This window comes from Cyprinus carpio, chromosome B13 (genome assembly GCF_018340385.1).
Source record: "Cyprinus carpio isolate SPL01 chromosome B13, ASM1834038v1, whole genome shotgun sequence".
Lineage (NCBI taxonomy): Eukaryota > Metazoa > Chordata > Actinopteri > Cypriniformes > Cyprinidae > Cyprinus > Cyprinus carpio.
This window is the reverse complement of record NC_056609.1, coordinates 15,023,900-15,044,561: the sequence shown is the minus strand read 5'-3', so window position 1 is coordinate 15,044,561 and position 20,662 is coordinate 15,023,900. Positions and strand designations below refer to the sequence as shown.

Sequence of the window (20,662 nt, the reverse complement as noted above, 5' to 3'; positions counted from 1 at the left end):
TCTATCTATCTATATATCTATATATCTATCTATATATCTATCTATCTATCTTGATATATGTTTGACAGCTGTTAATGTACAATTACTATTTTAGATCGGCAAACTGTACTATATAAGATTTCAACTCAAACTGAAAGCATAAATCTAGGCTACCCGCTGCCATTTTCAAAGCACAATGCAAAACTGTGATATTCATTCAGCGCTTATACTTATTTGCCAGCAACCCGCCAATTAAAGCTTGCTGATTTTAAGTTTTAAAATGATGAAAATTCATATATATAAATACAGATTAGGGATGCACAATAAATATCGGCCGATATATTAGGGATGCACAATAAATATCGGCCGATAATTAATGCGCATCTTGTCAGTAAAGCTGGTTCTCTAATCAAGCTGCGCAAATCCACACTGAGAATGAACCTGGATTTGCTCAGTTTGTCAGCTTGTCATCTATATCGGGTGTGCCTCACATGTACTGAAAAGTGAAGCTGCGGGATCTTTGATCGCCCCCTGGTGGCTGGCTACAGTACAGGTCATAAACCCCACCCTCTCCATGTAAATGAATGGGACTTGAGTCAAAATAAGAAAATAAATTACACTTCCAATACAATTTTTTGAAAGATGGTTTTGGTCATTTAAGGTAGTTGTTATCACGCTGATATATGTTCAATTGTTCGTTTTTATGATAAGTTTGATTTAAAAAAATAATTACAACTGTATAAAAAAATAAAATAAAACTGTAAAAAAAAATAATATAAATAATATAATATACTGTAATGTAATATAATGCATATTAACATGTGCATTAAAAATACATGGTTCCTTTTAAATGGATGTCAAATGAGAAATTAATCAAGACTCATTTTGGAATTGGATCTTGACTTAAAATTGAACCGAATCCCAAGGTATCTAAAGATTCCTGCTTCTAATAGCGAGTGGGTGACATTTCCTGGTGATTGCAGAGAAATTATATCGGTTCGATTTACATAATCTGCTGCACAGAGATTCACATATGAACATGATGCCACTGTCTTTGATACCTAATCATGCCTGTGACTTGCCCTTTAAATGAAAAGTTACAAAAGGCCAATAACACTGTCATCTAGTCAGAGAGGCTTGAATGATGGAAAGCAGCTTTTGTAGCCGAAATCATTCAAATATAAGCAGCCCATGTCTGCGAGAACCCTCTCAAATCAGCAAGTCTGACAATTACTTACCCCCTCTCACCTGCTGCTTTAGCAGAGCCATCATCACAAAGAGACTGCTAATAACCACTGACTCACTTTTCAGTAAACAGACACTGTGATCAGCAGGGAATCTGGGCAACCAAAATGAGGGATCTGTTCTCGTAAAGCTTTGAAATTAGGAGGCGGCCCTCAAAGTAACAATAACAAACAGATAACTCCACAAATAAACAGCAGGTCTCTTCAGAGGCGTGTGAAATTGAGAGCTAATAGGTTGCTGTCAATCAAGCAGAACAGAAATGCACAAAGTGGTGATGTGCATTAAACCCTGAGTGCATAAATCATGTCGTACATGATTGCTGTAAATCAGATGTATTGAACACTCTTGGCATTTGCCTGAATTGTTGACAGATGGATGCTAAATGAGTTATCACAGGAAAATGCGAAAAGATGACCGTCTTCAGGCAGGTAGTTAATAGAAGCTCAACAGGTTAAAAATTAGCTTTGCTACATGCATTTTATTCTCAGCCAAGATACATAAAGAAGAAAAATAGCCCTTATAACCATGCCTACGTGGCACGTTGCCAAGGAGACTGTAATGCAAGAGAACACAGTAAAAGTCAGCATACAATTCACTTATTTTTCAATATGAAGAGGGCTGACAAGATCTAGATCTCACTGTAAATGACCCATCCAAAAGCGTTACCTCAGACCTGGATTAATATTTTACAAGTGTGAACAAGCAGAATTGCACCGGCCCTCAACAGATGAATTGCAGCAATCAGTTTAAAATTTCCCTTTATGCTTGTGTAATACTTTCCAACGCGGTAAGGTAAATTGGCTCTAGAGACTGCAATCCATTAGCGTGTTGCCCCAATGATACTGCAGTTGCCTCAATGCCCATTTTGTGTGATGATGAAAGGCAAAATAGACAACCGATCAAATAACATGCACTTTTTGTTCTGAAAAAGTCAAATGACGAGGATAAATATTTATGCAACAATGGGGTTAGACACTTTAATAACATTTTGAAACCTTCAGTGCGTCAAAGTGCAAAAGTCTTGAATGGGCAAGATGATGTAATAGTCATTCCTATTTCTAAGCCACAGGAGTTGCATATATCTGTGCAGCTCATAATATTCAACTAAAACTAGTTGTCATTTCAGTCAGAGTAAAACTCACAAAAAAAAAAAAATAATATATTTTTAAAAATATATTTTAAAAAACTCTAAAAAATTCACACTAATATAACATTACTTTAAATTAGCGGTAACACTACAAAAATCAATATGATAAAGAAAAAACAAATCAAATATCCCTATTCTAAAATACACAAAAGCAAATGATGCCTCAATAGTTCAAACAAATTAAAATCTGACTGTTTAACAACAAAATGAAAATTAAACTAGTTATGAATAAAAAATAAATGCAGATCAAGAACTGACTGTAGATCAAGAAAGTGAGAGTTATCTTAGTTTAGCTTAAACTATAGATGAAAATTAATTTAATACAGGAGACTTTGATCTTGAAAAAATCATATTCAGAGAGGTCACTGATAGAGACTACGTGCATTTATAAATAGCATGTCTGGCATTATCTTCCAACGAAATGAAAAAAAAGAACATTTGATTCTTCATAATTCACATGGAGTGCAGACATGTGGTGTTTTGTCTTGCAAATGTTTGGCTTTGGCTGCTCGATACTTGGTGCTATACAGAAAATGACTATAATAATTCAGAATATATGTTCTTCTTTACCATGGGTCAGGTGCTCTGATGAATATATATGACACTGAGACATAATGAAATTTGTGGATGCAAGCAAAAGGCAGAAGAATGCAGATGGAAGAAGAGTGTATCTAACTTCACCTTTTCTTACCCCATGGACATACTAGGAACAGATTGCACATAACTATTCATAACCTGAAACTCTACCGAAAATAAATTATATAACTACAGAGCCTCCACCTAGAAGTATCCTCACCTCAAAAAGGTACAAAAAGACAATTTAGACAACATTACATTTGAAATGACAAACTAAAATTTTAATAAATGTGCTTTAACAAAAATATACTGCTTTCAAACCCTCAGGCTATATAGCCTCTAAGGCTTTTACTGTAAGTGCATTACTATAAATGCATTTCCTGTTCTATTTGACAAAGAGGGATGAGCTAAAAATTTGTTCTCTGGTAATAACCCACAGGCCACAGATTTGTTTTTTGAATTTAACTTGAATTTAACTCCACTTACTAAAAAACACGAAAACCTTTGAAATAAGGTCTTCACGAAGTTTAAGTATAGTTTTTTTCCTTCAAAGTGTAATTGAGCAAAACTGAAAGTAAATTACTTACAGTACTTCCAAAAATAACATTTAAAGAAATAGATCACCCACCCAAAATGTAAAAATAATTTACTTTAAACTTGCAAAACTTTATTTCTCTTGTCAAACAAACAAAAAACAACAACAACAACAAAAAAATATATTCTGAAGAATGTTGAGGTGTTTTTTCTTTTCCATGACAATAAAAGCAAAAGGGGCCCAGTGTTGTTTTGGACCCCTTTGACTTTTATTTCATGGATCAAAGAAATAAAGTCATGCAGGCTTGGAACGACATGAGGGTGAGTAAATTATGACCGAAATCATTTTTTGGTGAAATATCCATTTAGGGTATAGTTATTATTGTAATTGTTACCCATGAAGAAAGTCAGCTAGAGGTTAGAGGGATAGAGACACAACGGAAAGGGAAAGAGGTTGAGAGTTGTGTGAGGAAAGCTTTGGCCATGTAACTCAAGGACACAGTGACCCTGGGTGTCCCTGTCTTCTCTGAATGTTGCTTTTAAGAGCGGCAGTACAGGAGAGACTTTGGCTATGTGTGTTCCTGTCCTGTCAGTGAACCCATTACTGGCATCTTAAACTTTAAACACTGAAAGGCTGTCTACTTTTGTTTCTGAACTGATGAAGATCATCTAAATTTGAAAAGGCAAGAGTACCATCTGAACAGAAGGGATACCAGAGAGATTACGGAAAATTTAAGAGCTGTAAAAGCCCAGTAAGTCATCCTGTGTACGTGACCTGTATGTGGAGGGTCACATGTATAAAACGATGTGTCGTGTCTAGTTGGCCAACATAAAATGTGTGTGCGGCTTTTATTTCACAATAGCCATTTGTCAAGGCACTAAATTCTCCTTCAACAGAGCTATTATTGTCTGAATTGAGTGGTAAGCTCATTATTCACAATTTGCTGTTGTGACACGTCTGAAATTGGTTACTCTGTTGTGCTTAATTCTATTTTTCGTTTGCCCAATAGGTGGCTCATTGTCTCTGTGCCAAAAGTGATAAGAAGTGGCTAAGACTTGGCAGACTTGTAGAGCAAATCTGTGCCAAACTCTGTCAGGGTGCCATTCAGAAGATTACAGTGTTGTTCATTAACCTTCAAGCGAAGTAGGAGAAACAGAAACAGACCAGAGCAAAATGCTATGTTTATGAACAATGCCACACACACTAATGTGTATCATCATGCTACGTGTTGACTTTGTTGGAAGCGAACCCAAAAAACCTGCAGAAAATCATTCATAAACCATCTACAACCTTGTTTAAAGGACTGGTAAATATGCTAAGATAGAGCTGCAATGTATTTAAATGAAGTCATTATCTTTCTTTGCAACACAAACATGCTTCCTTTGTATGTAAATGAGGTTTTTGGAATCGGATTGTAGTAATGGAATGATGCTGTATAGTTCTAGTAAAGAATGTCAGTGGCAGTTTGCCGCATCCTCCACATCCTAGCGCTCAAAATCAGGCTTACAAGATGAGAAATTGTCCCATGCAGATTTGCTGGGCACGTGTGCACTGTAACCTGATTTTTGCAATTCCTTTAGAGAATTGGAAGTGCAAAGAAATGCAAGCTTAAAGAAAATACAATATGTATAATTTCGTTTTCTTTTTTCTATATCTTATAATCTGCAGAAATATGAGTTTTTGGCCTGGTTTCATAGACAGGGCTTAGACTAAACCAGGATTAGGCCATTCAATTAGGACATTTAAGCATTTTTTTTTTTAAATAAATGTGCCTTAGAAAATAAACATTACTGGTGCATCTCGAGACAAAACAAAGGGACTGACATGTTTTAAGATCAATCAGTGCAAGTTTCTTTCAGTTGAAACAGCTCAGACTTACATTTTAGTCTGGGGATAGGCTTAAACCTTCTCTGTGAAACCGAGGGGTATATGATAAAACAGATAAATGTGCTGTACTAATACCTTTTCTGAATATAACATATGAATGTTATCCTGTGATATGTGGGCATATGAGCGTGGATGTATAGTATACACGTTGGTTTTTGTTCAGTAAAAGGGTGTGTGCTTTACATTCTCAGCTGGTGGGATTCACCAATTACCATGTGCACACGGCAAATTCTTGAGCAGCTCATTTTATTATCTTTCATATAAAACGGCACTGATAGATCTCTACGAGAAGGTCAACAAACAGAACCGCTCATAATCATGCTCCATTTCTGACTCATCAAGTGGGCTTACTCACTGCACACAACATGCAATCACTACCTGTACATGCACGCACACGCACACGCACACGCACACACACACACACACACACACACAGGAGCATAATGTATGCATGCAAGAACACACACTCACTGCCTTATTTGGTAAAATGGTATACATCATTCAGAAAAGTGACATTCAGGTTTGGTAGAAGCGTGTGAATATACAGCCATTAGCTGAGTGGGTGGGAAAATCTAGAAATCTGTTCCTGTCAGGAAAATATGAAAATGTTTTGACACTTCAGTAATGACAGGGTTTCTATGACAACAGTGCCTGTAAGACTGCAAACCCTTGTTGTTATTGGCAAATGAATGCATAAATGCATTATGGCCCACAGAGGTTAAGCATTCATTTGGGTTAGAAGCTCATTATATGATTGAGTTATATAGTCATGTCTCTCTATTCACATCAGTGACCCTGTACACTCATCTCAAAAGGACTGTATAATCCATAGACTGTACACATGGTATTTTCTTCAGACACAGCAGAGTAAAAATGTATGCATTTACATGCATCTGATTTATTCAAGCAAAATGCAAGTGCACTCACTTGGGTCTGACATGATGGAATCAGTCTTGGGCAGGAACTGGTCACACCGAATGCCCTGGAAACCCTCTTTACACCTGATTTGGAAAAGAAAAAAGAAAAAAGAAAAAGAAAGACGGTTAGTAACCAGTTGAACAGATGCTTTTATCTAAAGCAATGTATTTTAGGGACAATCTCCATGGGGTTAAGAACTGTGCTTGGCTTGTTCCTTATGGGGATAAAGGCTAAAAAAGCAACTTTTTGGCTATTCTGGTGAAATAATGAGTATTTTATCATTTTTGGACTGGCCCTATTACTTCCATTGCAAGCTGTGTTGTTACTGATAGATAACTAAATCTATTATTATTATTATTAATTAAAATAAAGCTGAAATAAAATAAAAATGGTCAACAAAAAATGTCAAACAAAAATCTTAAAATAAAATTTTTAAATGTTGCCTTGGCAACTATGTGAAGATGTAATACTACAATTACTAAAACTGAACTGAAATAAAAATAAAAAGCTGAAAAAAATTTAAATGAAAACTATCATAAAAATCAAAAATATAAATAAATCCTATGACAGTATATGAATAATACCTTACTGTAATCAAGCCAACTGGAATTTTTTTTTTTTTTTTTTTACACGGTCACGGTCACGGTGTTATTGATTTAACTTAACTTAAAGTGAACCTGGAATATTATTTTAAACCCCTTGGTCACTCCACCACTCGAAATTAAAACACTTTCAGGGGCCAGACTGGTCCCTGTGCATTTGATAACAATGAAACATCTAGACGTGGATAAGCCAATCAGAGTGAAAAATGTTTGAGGGTTTTCTGGAAATCAGATGGGAAACCCAGACTTGCCATGTCATGCATCTGTTGCAGATGGCAGTAGATTGATTTGGAAATACATGGGCACAGCGAGTTTGCTGATTTTCTACCTCAGCAAAGCCCTGACTGCTTGAATAAGCTCTCTCGGTGTTCACTAAATATGGAAATGAAATGCTTGTCTTTTATATATGAAATATGTATGCCATGTCCCTCCCAGCCAAGCTGTTTGCTTTCTTGCTCATGTAACTGCCCATGTGTTTCTGCCTGTCTCGCTCTTCCTCTCCCTCTCTCCATCCTGTCATCACTTTATCCTCATTTTTCCCTCACTTCTTGACTTTTCAAAGACACTGGAGGCTAATCCCGCTTTCAGCTGGTTGAGTCAGGAGAGCAATGTGACAAAGAAAAATGTCCCTGGCTCTAAATGGCAGAGTACAAACAGAGCATATGCATATGCCATGCGCACGAGCCTCAGCAGATAGCATAAGCCTGTGTTGGTTATACAGCACATTTCATCCTTTTACAGAGGATCAGGAGCTCAATTTAATGCTGCATATTGCTTAGGCTGTACTTTCCAAGTTTCCAACCGAAAAATAAATACATTTTAAAGACCCAATCTTTTCTTTTTTATATTATATGCAACAGAAATAAATATTGCACATTTGCTTGCATCAGCAGCTTTCTCTGAGCTATTTATAGTTTTCACACCTGTAGATTTATTCTTTTTTTTAATTCTGAAACAAGGATATATAAATACATACTACATAAAATATATAAATATATAATATATAAACACAGTTAGAACGAGAATGAAGGCTTCGTCTGGACAGCTTACAATGCACCTGTTTCGAAGAAAAGCCATGAGAAGAGTTGTTTTTTGGTTTTCAAATGAAATAAGAAATGTGCTCACCCACATTATGAAGAATTATAATATAGTTTGGTTCATTGATCCATTGGGTCAGATTGCTTTCTTACCACAAGAAACCACTCTAGAATTAGTTTTAAATTGGACTGAGACTACCTCAATCAGGCAATCTTGGGTTGATTATTTTGGTTTGAATCCAAGTGTGATTGCTGTGTTCATTTATGCCAAAATGAATTGAACCAAGGGAGAAATGCGCCAGGTTCAGAAACAAATGCTCCAACCAAGCCAGGTGTGAAAATGCCCTTAGACAATATGTTTTTTGCTTCGCCAACAACAATAGTTTGAAAGTCGTAGTAGACTTATTGCATCAAAAACAGTAGGGGTTTTTTTTTCCAGAATGAATCAGTATTTTGAATAAACTGGTTGAATGAATGATTGAATGATTCATTAATAAAGACCGTTGCTTTACCATTGCGATGATTCAGTTTTTTTTTTTTTTTTTTTTTTTAATGAGTCATTTGATCAAATTATTTAATTTATTTAAAGACAGGCACTTGTCGCCACCTACTGGCATAACGATAATCTGTAATCTGCAGGATTCATTCACACTAATATACCTGGCAAACACAACAAGCAGAGTGATAAAACCAGAGAAAGTCCCAGTTCTGGCTAACTACATTGTAGGGCTGGACAATATATCGAACGATATGACCATGCGCATCTCGTCAGTAAAGCCGGTTCCATGATTAGCGGTAAATCCCCATCACCTGCTTTCAAATGGAGCTGCAGTTAATACACAGAGCCGTAAAATACTTACAAGCTACCATAAAACAAACTCACTATCAAAATCAATCCATCTTTTTAAAACATATCTAAATAAAATCCTTACTTTCTGTATCATTCCGTTTTTTTACCCCTTATTACCAGAAGAACCACAGGAAACTGATGAAATTGAATAATTTAGAATATATTTGAATAATTGTCTTTTCCCAGTCAAACTCCAAAATCCTAAGCGTATGAACAGCAACAAATATTCATTGGGCCTCATTCATGAAACACAAGCAGAACAAATTTAATGTAAATTGTTCATAAAACCATCCAACATGCCAATTTACATAAGCATGATTTTACGAATGATTTACACAAAAATTATAATAGACAGTGTTTACTATAAATAGCATCACAGTGATATAATTTTTAACACCCTTGTCAAATGTGATGTTAACAATTATCACTCCTCATTCTATAGTAGAAATCAGCATATGACTAATTGAATATTACGGTCATGTGTGTCAATCAAATCAGCACCACAAATGTGTGATTCTGTGCTTTACATAATGCATAGGTCATGCCTGTAGGATCTATGGTCAATTAATCTCTCCCCAATTAATGTGTCTGTAGGCAAGTGGAGCTGATAAAGATCTGTGAGATAAGAAAGTAGTGCAGTACAAATTTACAGGAGGAGGATCATTAAAAGAGAGATCAAGTGCTATGGCTGCATTGTGAGGAACAGTCATTATGGGCACAGTATGAGCTGTGGCAATTGCCAAACAGTGGCAATTAAAATGTGGGGAGTGGATGGAAAGAGGTGGAGGTGTGGAACTGTACCCAAGAGACCACATTTGGGCTGCTTGCTTCTTTTTATCTCGCCCCGCACAGACATTTTGCTCACATGCTTGATTTATGTGGAAAGATGATACACATTTAACACAGTATAGGAGGCTTCCTGTTGCTCAGCATACGGATGAAGCAGAAGCCTTTTCTTTCGTATAAAGCTTGTTTTCTCTCTTGTGCACATGGCATAGTGTTTCGGTTATATCAACATAAAATACTGAAACACGTCTCGGCCGGGTGTGACGATGTTTTTTAATTGACTGGGCTACAGTTATTTCTAATGTTCAGTTCTTTTCTCTTTACTCCATGAGACCTTGTCATGTTACAGGACCCCCTGTGTGAAATCTTTCATTTCTTCTTCACAATATAGGTCTATATATAACATATGTGTCTTCTTGTCACTTTCATGCTCCTCCCAACCCTATAATTTTCCTTGGAAATTTTGCAATCGAATATTCATTAGTCTCGGAGACCTGTGAAATGTTAATATTTCTCAAGGACCCAGAGTGTATTGAGTGTTGCCTGGCTTTTAATTAGCACCACACTCATTAATTAGCAGGAACAAATGGGGGAGGGGGATGGGATGCTGGAAGGAGGTGCAGATCATTCTAACTAAGAGGCAGCTTTACAGGCACCGATAAATATAAATACAGTACCAACCCTCCAGCTGTCAGATTCTTGCAGAATGTGAGAAGAACATGCACATTTAACTATGCACTGCTAATGATCAGGCTTCGGTGTGTTTATCACAACCAGAAAACCATGTGAACCCATTTATGGAGTTCATTATTTCATAATGGGAAATGTAACAGACAACAGTACAGAAGCAGCATGCATAAATACCAATTAAAGCAACCTGATAGTTTACCATGAGAACCTTTAATTAAAAGGAATGAGATCTGGAGTATGTTCCCAGGCTACTCACACAGGCATTTTGAGATTTAGAGCAAGTTACTGTGTTTAATCATGTTATGTTTACTCTGACTTCTCAGCTGTTCTGTTTATATGTTGGAATTCATCTCTGTTATTCTATTGAGAAGCAAATCATAACCTTTGACATTTATGATTTGTTTTAATTGCTGTATATGCATTTATGCCACAAATTGTTCACACAAAGTTGTAATTCCATCAAACTCAGGAAGCATCCAAATGACCTGTATATATTTACATCAACTGTCTTTTTTCAGGTTACATAGTTAAGCCAGTAGGTTGTCTTTATGAATCAGTTATACACTCTTTCAAACTTGATAATTCATTAAAAAACAAATTAAGCAACTGTCTTAATGAATAAGCCATTGAATGATTTAACCAATTAGTTCAAAAACAATAATTCAGCCAGGAACAAAACAAGGGACAGTGTTTACGAGTAAGTCAATGATTCATTATCTTAACGGATTTTTTCAAAACACTGATTCATTATGGAATGCACCACCACTAAAGGGTGTTGCTTGGAAACACATGGCATTTGATTCTCTCGTTGCTTTGTTTGGAAGTTTGTTTTTTTGGTGGCAAAGCTAAATTAGACAAAGAAACTGGAAATAGTGTGTCTAAGTCACACAGTGTAACTGCTGCATAAAAGCAATATCACTAATAATAGTGATGTTCTCCCTAGATATCAGAATGGCTGTGATTACCTGCAGCACAACAGCAACCCGTAGGTGATGGTAGCAAATTAGATTAAGCTTTTGAAAACGATCTTTGTGTATCTTTTTGTCTAAATTAAACAGTAAGCAATATTTGGAGAGTGTGAATTATAGAACAGACATCTAATTTAATGAGGCAGAAAGTGAGGCAGTGTTTGTTTCAAGTATGAAGTGGCTTATGTACCAAACTTTTAAAAGCACTGGGAGGTCATTGATTCGCACTGAAGATTTGACATTTGAGAGAGCCAATTTCCTGGACCTCAAACAAAGCAGAAACTATGGATTTCCTTTTTGTAACCTTTGACCATTTTGTACATGATCATACCTGTGGCCACTTTCAACATGCACACAAAAAGACGCAGAGTCAATCGATTTTTAGTGGTGTAAAAGGGTATTTAAAGTCCCAAACCCCAAAAATCACACTCAAGCAAAGACCAAAGGACATCGCAGCAACCTGTTTTGTTTAAACTATCATTATCACAGATCCACACGGCATCATCCAATGAGCCTGATAGTGCACTAGTGAAGTATCCATTATCGTTAGCACAGAGGCTAGCATTCACCTGCTGTGATCTGCTGAATTGAGTGAAGAGAACTGTGAGAGGGTACAGGTACTCTGAAGTGCTCTCAGAGAGCCATTTTCTCTGTAGTTTTGCACCCCTGGTCAACCTGGCAGTATGCTGGGAAATGTAGACAAGAGAGCGACTCCAAGAACATCTCAGACATCTCTGTCACTGGCCTTTCATTGTGCGGTTAACGCGTATGAATAAGTCAGTTTTATTGTGCCTGGTGGTAGCATGGAGTTTGAGAAAAGTTTACATTAATATTCATTCTTATATTTGACTTTGTGCTATCAGATTATAAGTATTAGAATATTGACTTACATACCTCAGTGTAAATGGCTATAATGTGTTTTTATTAAGGAATTGACTTATGTTAATACAATATTTGCTCTTCCATCTCAGTGTAAAATGATTATCTCTCTCCACAATGCTCAGCCTTTTTCTTTCTTTTTCGTCTTGACCACATTGGTTCAGCAATAACCTTGTCTCTGAGCTGATCGAATAGCACTTATTAACACTGCCAAGAGAGAGTCTGATTTCATGTTGGCTGTCTGAAACCTAGTTTCAGACGCTGGCATATGCACTATCCTCCGTTGATGAAAGTTAGAGGATAATAGGAAAAAAAGGAAAAGTAATTCAGACCCATTATATGTGTTCAAGAACTGACACGTAACGTGATTTAGGGAAACTACACCCCAGGCTTTCTGGAAAATATGTGCCTGTGGCGACATTTCTGCAAAATGATATTACATTGCCTTTTACACTTTTCGCAACGCATTCAAAGTGAAATGTCAGTCCCACTTTATATTAGGTGGCCTTAACTACTATGTACTTACATCAAAAATAAGTACAATGTACTTATTATGTTCATATTGCATTGCCAAACATGGTAACACTTTATTTTAATGTGTCCTTGTTACATGTTACCTTTATTTACTATTATAATAACAATAAATTATGCATACAGTAATTACATGCAAGTAACCCTGAACCAAACCCTATAAAGCAAATGTAAGATCAAATGCATCTACTAACGCAACCATGCTATTTCATATTAATTCTACAACTTTTTAATTCTGTTTTATCAAGACTGTTTCACATGATTTGTACATGAGCCCTACAATTCAAGTTCAACATTGTACCAGGTGAGCTACCAAGCAAGTTTACTACATAAAAAAGCTGTACATATGGTGCGAAAATAAGTGTTTATTAATCAAATCTGCCATTAATTCAAAATTAGTTTGAAAAGGAAGGTGTTGGCATTTTACTGTAATTTCTGCTGGAAGAATTTTATGTATAGGTACATTTTTGGAGAACAAATGTAGGCAGAGGCAAATTTATCCAATGAGCCTAGGTTGCTTTACTCTTATGGAGGGATAAAATGTGCTATCTTGACAACCTAAACTAAGAACATTTACAGTACAAAGACTAGTAACTCTCCTTGTACCCTTAAATAGCGAGCAATGCTGTCTTGCCTAAAATATTCCTGGAATATACTACATGACTTTTGCTCAGATTTTTGCCCCAGTTTTGGATCTTACAGAATGTGTAGTACATTTTGGGCACAGACGTCTAACTAGTTATAGGATATCAAACATGTTTGATATTTTGAGCTGATTTTAGAACACATAGGCCTAATGTTTTAATTTGTCATGTGTTACTATCAATGGGGCACATTCTCCATGAGAATTTTGTGTTCATATGCCTCTAAAGCCTGGAAGTGTGTGATCCTCAGTGGGTTAGTGTATGATGATCATGCTTTTTTTATGTAACCATTTTCAAAGTAGGCTAGTGTATGCTGCCTATAGTGTTTTAAAATCTGCAGAGATTTTAATAGTCATATAGTGTATTGCAACCTTTAGGTATGCCGCATATAATTTGTACACACGAATGTGTTGACTTTGAGACCTCTCTTACTCCCGTTTTTTTGTCGGCCTGGCCTCCTTAAATAATTTACATTCTGGTGTCAGCAAACCTGAAAATAAAAGAAACCTCACTTGTCTCGCGTTCTTATGCTCACCTTCGGCTGACCCTCCTCATTTCAAAACACGAGTGGAGATGCATGAAAAGCTAATTCCTCTTTTTCCTTCCTGAAGAAGTGTAAGGGCCTCTTCTAGCAGCTTGAATCAAGCTGTGCATGCACTCGTGTTTATGTTGCCATCAACTTCAAGCCTGTGACAGGTGTTCTTTTAACTTTTAACACGCAATTTCAGTGGATGCCGGCAGATGTGAGAAAAGGCGAATAAAATGAGATGACTATTGCACAACATAAATCAAAGATCCAACAGAGGAATCCAACAGAGAACATACGGTAGAGTTGAAAAGACTTGCACTGCCTTTTTAGCGGCTTAGCTCAAATCTACCCAGCCACAGCAACTTACTCTCTATTACAGCGTAAACACAAATAGCTAAACACCATGACATACTGACATGAGGTTGTGACATGTTTCCTCTTTCTCTTTATTTGGTAACCATACTGTAGGGGATAAGCTTAAAGCAAGTTCTCTACCAACATGAAGAATGAATGGAGCCACTGGTAAATACAACACTCAAACCTGCCATGCTGTCACCGCAGTTATAAGACCGAGCTAAGGAGACAGACAGTATGATTTTGTTACCTAAGCTGTAAAAAATGCTGAATGACAGTAAATAAACCATTAACTTTTGAAGGTCAGCATTCAGTTGCAACAAACTTTTTTTAGAAAATATTTTGAAGAATGTTATTAACCACACAGTTCTGGTGAGTGCTGACTTTCATTGTATGGACCAAGAAAAAAAATAAAAGGTCCAATATAGTAAATGATGACAGAATCTCTTTAAGAAAACCCTAATACCCTTACAATTATTATAGTTTTCTTAACATAAGAGATTTGTTGCAACAGGACAATTTTAGTATGCTGAGCTAGGCCGTTGTTTTAGGATGTGGCTCAGCCTCAAATACCTATATTACAGATAATTCATCTGTACTCAGGGGTGCCATGCACCTATTTTCCTTGAGGGGGCACTGATGGGAGTCATGGCTCACTTCTTGCTCTAGGCAAGATAAAACATGACTTAAAGAGGGAAAAAAAGCTCCCTTATGGTGATGGTGATCCCTTATGGCATGATGGTCTAGTGCTAGAGTTTTCATTTAGGATGCAAGAGGACATTCAAAATGAGGTGAAAAAGGTCAAAGCTGCTCTGACTATTCAATAAAAAAATCAAGGTGATCACTGGCTTTCAGGATATATATATATATATCATTTTATATGATCACAGTTTGCACATAAATGTTAAAAAACATGACAGTTTTTCAGTAATAATAAATGTTTATTGAGCAGAAAATCAGCATATCAGAATGATTCTGAAGCATCATGTGATATTGATGACTGGAGTAATGGCTGCTGAAAACAGCATATGACCTTTTGCCCCCTTTAGCTTGTTGCTTCTGGCAGTACCACAGTTCTGCTCTTCTCTTTTTATGCATAAAACAGAGAGAAAAGCTAGACTGCTGAGCCCTTGGTACATTCACTCCAACATGTAACAGAGCCTGACCACAGCGTGAGCTCTGAATACATGCAAAAGCTCAAGCCACCACAAGTGTGATGTGACTGTTGATACACCCTTTCAAAATGAAATGCCAATGAAAGCTTGATAAGCAAAGCATTAAAATTCCCTGCTTATCATCCAGCCTCCTCCAGAGCATTCAAACACCTTTATAATCATTCTTATCTCTGCTTTTTAAATAACGCTAACCACTGGTATTTTTTTTTTTTTTTTTTTACAGATTAGATTTTTCTATTATTTATTTTAAGTAGTACCATGCAAATGGCACTCCTATGAAGCATTTTGTCAAGTGGATGTTATCAGTTTAGATTTTGGTGAATCTAATCTCAAGTGATGCTAGTATGTTAGTAGTAATCTGTGTTTTGAGTCATTTGTGTCTTGACTCCTTTGGTGTACTTGTTTGATGGATTTGATTTTGACTCAAGCTGTCAGAACAGATTGATCTAATGATCTAAATACAGGCTTCAGTGATCACAGTGCAGATCAACATCAGAGCACATTTGCACAAACATTTAGAAAGCTGTATTTAGACACTTAATGGAGACATCATAAAACAGGATATTATCCTGTGGAGAGAAATATATATATATATATATATATATATATATATATATATATATATATATATATACAGTGCCCTCTATAAGTGTTGGAACAGTAAAGACAAAATTGCTCTGTTTGCTGTGGAGTCAAGGAATCTGTAAATATGACTAAATGATGAATATGAGACTAAACTACAGAATGCCATTTTATTATTGGGTGTTTCAACACATAAATGTTTTACCAGCTAAGAAGATCAGCACTTTTACAGTTCATCCCACTATCTGATGTGAGCAAAAGTATAGGAACAGTTGCCTCACAGGTGTTTCTGAGTGATCAGCTGTATCCTGTTAATTGTCCAGATATTAAAAGCAGGGAATGTTTCGTATCAGTTCTATCCATTGCTTCTGCATTCTGAGTCTTGCAATTGATGATGACACACACAAACCAGGACGAAGACGAGGGAGCTGACTCTGAGAGAAAAGCAATCAATTTGGATGCCAAAAGAAAAGAGGAAGTCAATTAGAGCTATAGCAAAAACAAAGGGCATGGAGAAATCAAGAGTTTGGAAACGATGGGCAACATCAGCCGCTAACAATGACCTGATTGGCTGAGAAAACAACAGCCGTTAATGACAGACAAATCATAAAAGCTGTGAAAATGAAACCTAAAATACATGTCTGTAAAATCACCAACAACCTCCAGAAAGCTGGGGCGATGCTCTGTCAATCTACAGTCCGCAGGAGACTTTGACGCAGAGTTACAGATGCTACACAGCAAGATACAAACCTCTGACCAGCACCAAAAATACAAAGGCAAGATTAGAGTTTGCAAAACCTATAGAGTTTTGGAAAAGAGTTTTTTGGACAGATGAGACAAAGATTAAACTTTATCTAAGTGATGGGAAAGCAAAAATGTGGAGAAAAAAGGGAACTGCAAATGATCCTAATCATACAGCCTCATCTGTAAAGCATGGTGGAGATGGTGTCATGGCATGGACATGCATGGCTGTCTCTGGAACAGGCCCTCTCAATTTTAATGATGACTTAATGTATGATGGCAGCAGCAGAATGAATTTGGAAAGGTACAAAACCATCTTGGCTACAAATATTAAAGAAAATACCAGCAGACTCATCAGAAAGCACTTCACATTGCATCAGGACAATGACCCAAAACACCCTGCCAGTTCAGTCAACGAGTTTATCAAAGCAAAAAAAGTAAAGTCTTAGGTTGCCCAAGTCAATCTCCAGATTTAATTCTGATTGAACATGAATTTCACCAGCTGAAGAGGAGATTAAAGGCAGAAACTCCCCAAAACAAGCAACAGTTGGTATTGGCTGCATTAAAGGCTGGAAAAAGCATTTCAAAGGATGAGACATAGAGTCTGGTGATGTCTATGGGTCACAGACTCCCTGCTCTGATTGCACGCAAGGGATCTGCAACTAAATAATAGCTTTTAATCTTTTACATCTGCCTTAAGTCCATCTGTTCCAAAACTTGTGCTCACATCAAATAGTGGGATGAACTCTAAAAGTGCTGTCCTGTTTTCATTTGGTAAAACATTTATGTGTTGAAACAGCTAATAATGAAATGTGTTTTGTCATATATTTATATTTTAATCATATTTGCAAATGCCTTGACTCCACAGCAAACAAAGCACTTTTGTCTTTACTGGTTCAACACTTATGGAGGGCACTGTATATATATATATATATATATATATATATATATATATATATATATATATATATATATTCATACAGTATATATTTCATTTAATTTTTATATATAACATACTGTGGACAGCTGAGTCTCATATTCTGGAGCCACTAATACTTCAAATGGGCAATGAGTTAAAACGAGAGAGAGAAAAAAAAACACTGATTTGTCATGCTCAGCATCCTTTTTAATGATGGGTGCAAATTATATGGTAATAAACTTTGGAGTTGAACATTTTTCCTCCTTTTATCTCTTTTTATTGTACTGTAATTATACATGCATACACAAATGCTATACGAGAATAATTATGACTCTGTGTCTCATGTCAATAGCTGTTAAATGAAGCCTCAGCACATTAAGTCAAGCAGTAGGGAGAAATGAGCTTAAAATAGCTTGTATGTAACAGAACAGTCTTGTGAAAAGTGTTTTAGTCAATGTTAATTACAGCACATAGTGTGTATTATAATTAGAAAGTTTTTAAACATGTTTAATGCAGAAGTAATATATAACTATATTACATATGGAATGCTAAATCAAGTTGGGTAAAGCAAAACAACTTACATAAACGATCATCAAAACCACCCCTCACAAAACATAACATTACAAACAGTTTTCTAAGTTAATCAGAAAACTGTTTATTCATTAAAAATCATATCAATTTAATAAATAAAATAAAAATACACAAATAAAAAATACATATACATACATGGAATTGACAAACAAGTAGTATAACAATAATAATAATCATTTTTATGTAATTTTTTATATATTAATTAATTAATTAATTAATTAATTAATTAATTAATTAATTAATTAATTAATTTTTACTTTATTTACCTATTTTATCCAAGAATGTAAATACAGCTTTTTAACCACTGGGGGGTAAAAAGTCTTTCAAAAGTCTTATTCTTGACTTCCAATTTGATTCTAAGATGAGCAAGGAAACTCATTAAGGTGACAGTGCAAAGCAAGGAAGAGGGTGAAATAATTAGAACATCAGAAGAAGACACTTACACAGCTGCTTTAGCCTGCCTCGGGACTGGCTCTGTGATTTGATGTTAATTACAGGCACTCCAACACAGACACACACACACACACACACACATACATATCCTCACACACTCCACTCACAAACATCTAAGGCACCTTGCTAAAATAAGAACTGCAAATTCATGTTCTTCAGGGTTTCAAGTGAGAGAAAAAAGGAACGTGTGTCCTGGGAAAAGAGAAGAGAGGAAAGGAAAATTAAAACAGTCTGTTATGTGGACTGTGCTTCTCAAAAACATCACACATTACTCGAGAGCCCTTGTAAGGTACTTTCCAAAAACCATCCTGGTCATTCATCCTTGTGTTAAATTACAAACATTTTGTGGGGGAAAAAAAAGTAGCTTTTACGTTTCAGTGATATCAAAGTGTGACGTGTTTGTGAAATGAAGTATTGTTTGGGAAAGCTTTGCTTCATGAGCCTTGGCTTGAACACAGAACATTTCTGCAACCAAGCCATTTTTTTTTATCAATTCCAACTTACCACAATCAAGGTGTTTATTGTCCCATCATGCACTGTATAATACACTGTTCAAAAGTTTGGGATCAGTAACATTTTTAATGTTTCTGAAAGTCTCACAACTGACCACAGATACAGAAAACAACAGCAATATTGTGAATTATTATTAGAATTTAATTACATTTATTTGATTTTAATATATTTTAAAATGTATTTAATTACGGTGATGGCAAAGCTGAATTTTCAGCAGCCATTACTCCAGACTTTAATGTTGCATGATCCTTCAGAAATCATTCTAATATGTTGATTTGGTGTTAAAGTAACATTTTATTATTATTATTAATAATAATAATAATAATAATAATAATAATGTTGAAAACAGTTGTTTATTATTCTTTTGGAAGGCATACATAATACATACTTAATACATTCTGCTAGGATTCTTTGATGAAAATGATGTTATGATGATATTGATAATAAAATTATATTAATTGAAATATATTTTTACAGTATGTAACATTAAAAATGTATTTACTTTCAATTTATTGATGTTGTTAACAAATTTTAAACTTTAAAAAAAAAAAAAAAAGAAAATCCACAAAAATTTTAATGCAAACTTTAGAACATAAGTGTATAGTATATCAGGAAAAAAATGTGGTAACGTCATTTGGTTTTAAGCATAAAATATTTAATGTAATATAATCAGTCTCATTTCATTGGGTTACACTATACAAATCCATTTTAAGATTTTTAAATCAAGTAGAAATTTTTTCTTAAAAATACACAAAACTAAATTTTACACTACAGTTACCAGCTTTGGTCGAAACAAAACCGATTTTGAGTCGTGTGAGTTCACAAGCCCTTGAACTGTACAACTGTTTGGGGGTGTATTAAACCAACATCACAGATGAAGAAGGGATGGGAAAGAAATACGTGGGAGAATAAAATGTGTTGCGTCAGACAAAGGAAGGGAAGGAGAGTGGGGGGATAAAATGCTTGAGTTCCCTGCATATTGCCTGGGTGCTGGTTTGGCTGGTGCCAAGTGAGTGCAAGCTCCATCTGGCCATGTTAGTACAGGCCTCTGAGGGGAGAACTCCACTGATGAGTCCCTGTTCATTCCAACACTGACAGATGCCTATAGCGAGAGAGAGAGAGAGAGAGCGGCAGAGAGAAAAGAGAGTATTTCTCATTACCTAACTAGAGCCAGGAACTTACACAATAACTCAAACAGCTTGTGTATTGATAGGCTGAAGGCTCGGCCTCTCTGACAGAAAAAAAAGAAAGAGAGAAACTTGGCATGAAAGGATCTCCCGGTGATGGGAAAATATCTAACTTTATACCTGATGGTGCATGAAGGCATTCACCATGACAAGCATCGGACACAAAAGCCCTGCTGAAACATCAAGTGCGCTCACACTGAAAGCCTGATTCAGCAGCAGCTGTCACGTGTGTCAGGAGAGAGAGTTACCTATACAGCAATGCTTGAGGTGACATCATGAACAAACAGGAGAATATTTTGACAGGTAAACTACAAAATATACGTTTCATGTGGTAACTTCTAAAT

The 20,662-nt window shown here is 35.9% G+C and overlaps 1 protein-coding gene across 2 annotated transcripts in view; it reads right to left on the bottom strand.

Moving 5' to 3' along the window:
• Positions 1 to 20,662, bottom strand: part of LOC109058918 (pro-neuregulin-3, membrane-bound isoform) — a 282,581-nt gene that overhangs the window by 42,185 nt on the left and 219,734 nt on the right. For both annotated transcript variants that reach the window (XM_042736738.1, XM_042736737.1), the window contains exon 3: positions 6,297 to 6,370. In XM_042736738.1, the coding sequence (XP_042592672.1) occupies positions 6,297 to 6,370 (74 nt within the window). The remainder of the gene's footprint in view (positions 1 to 6,296; positions 6,371 to 20,662) is intronic.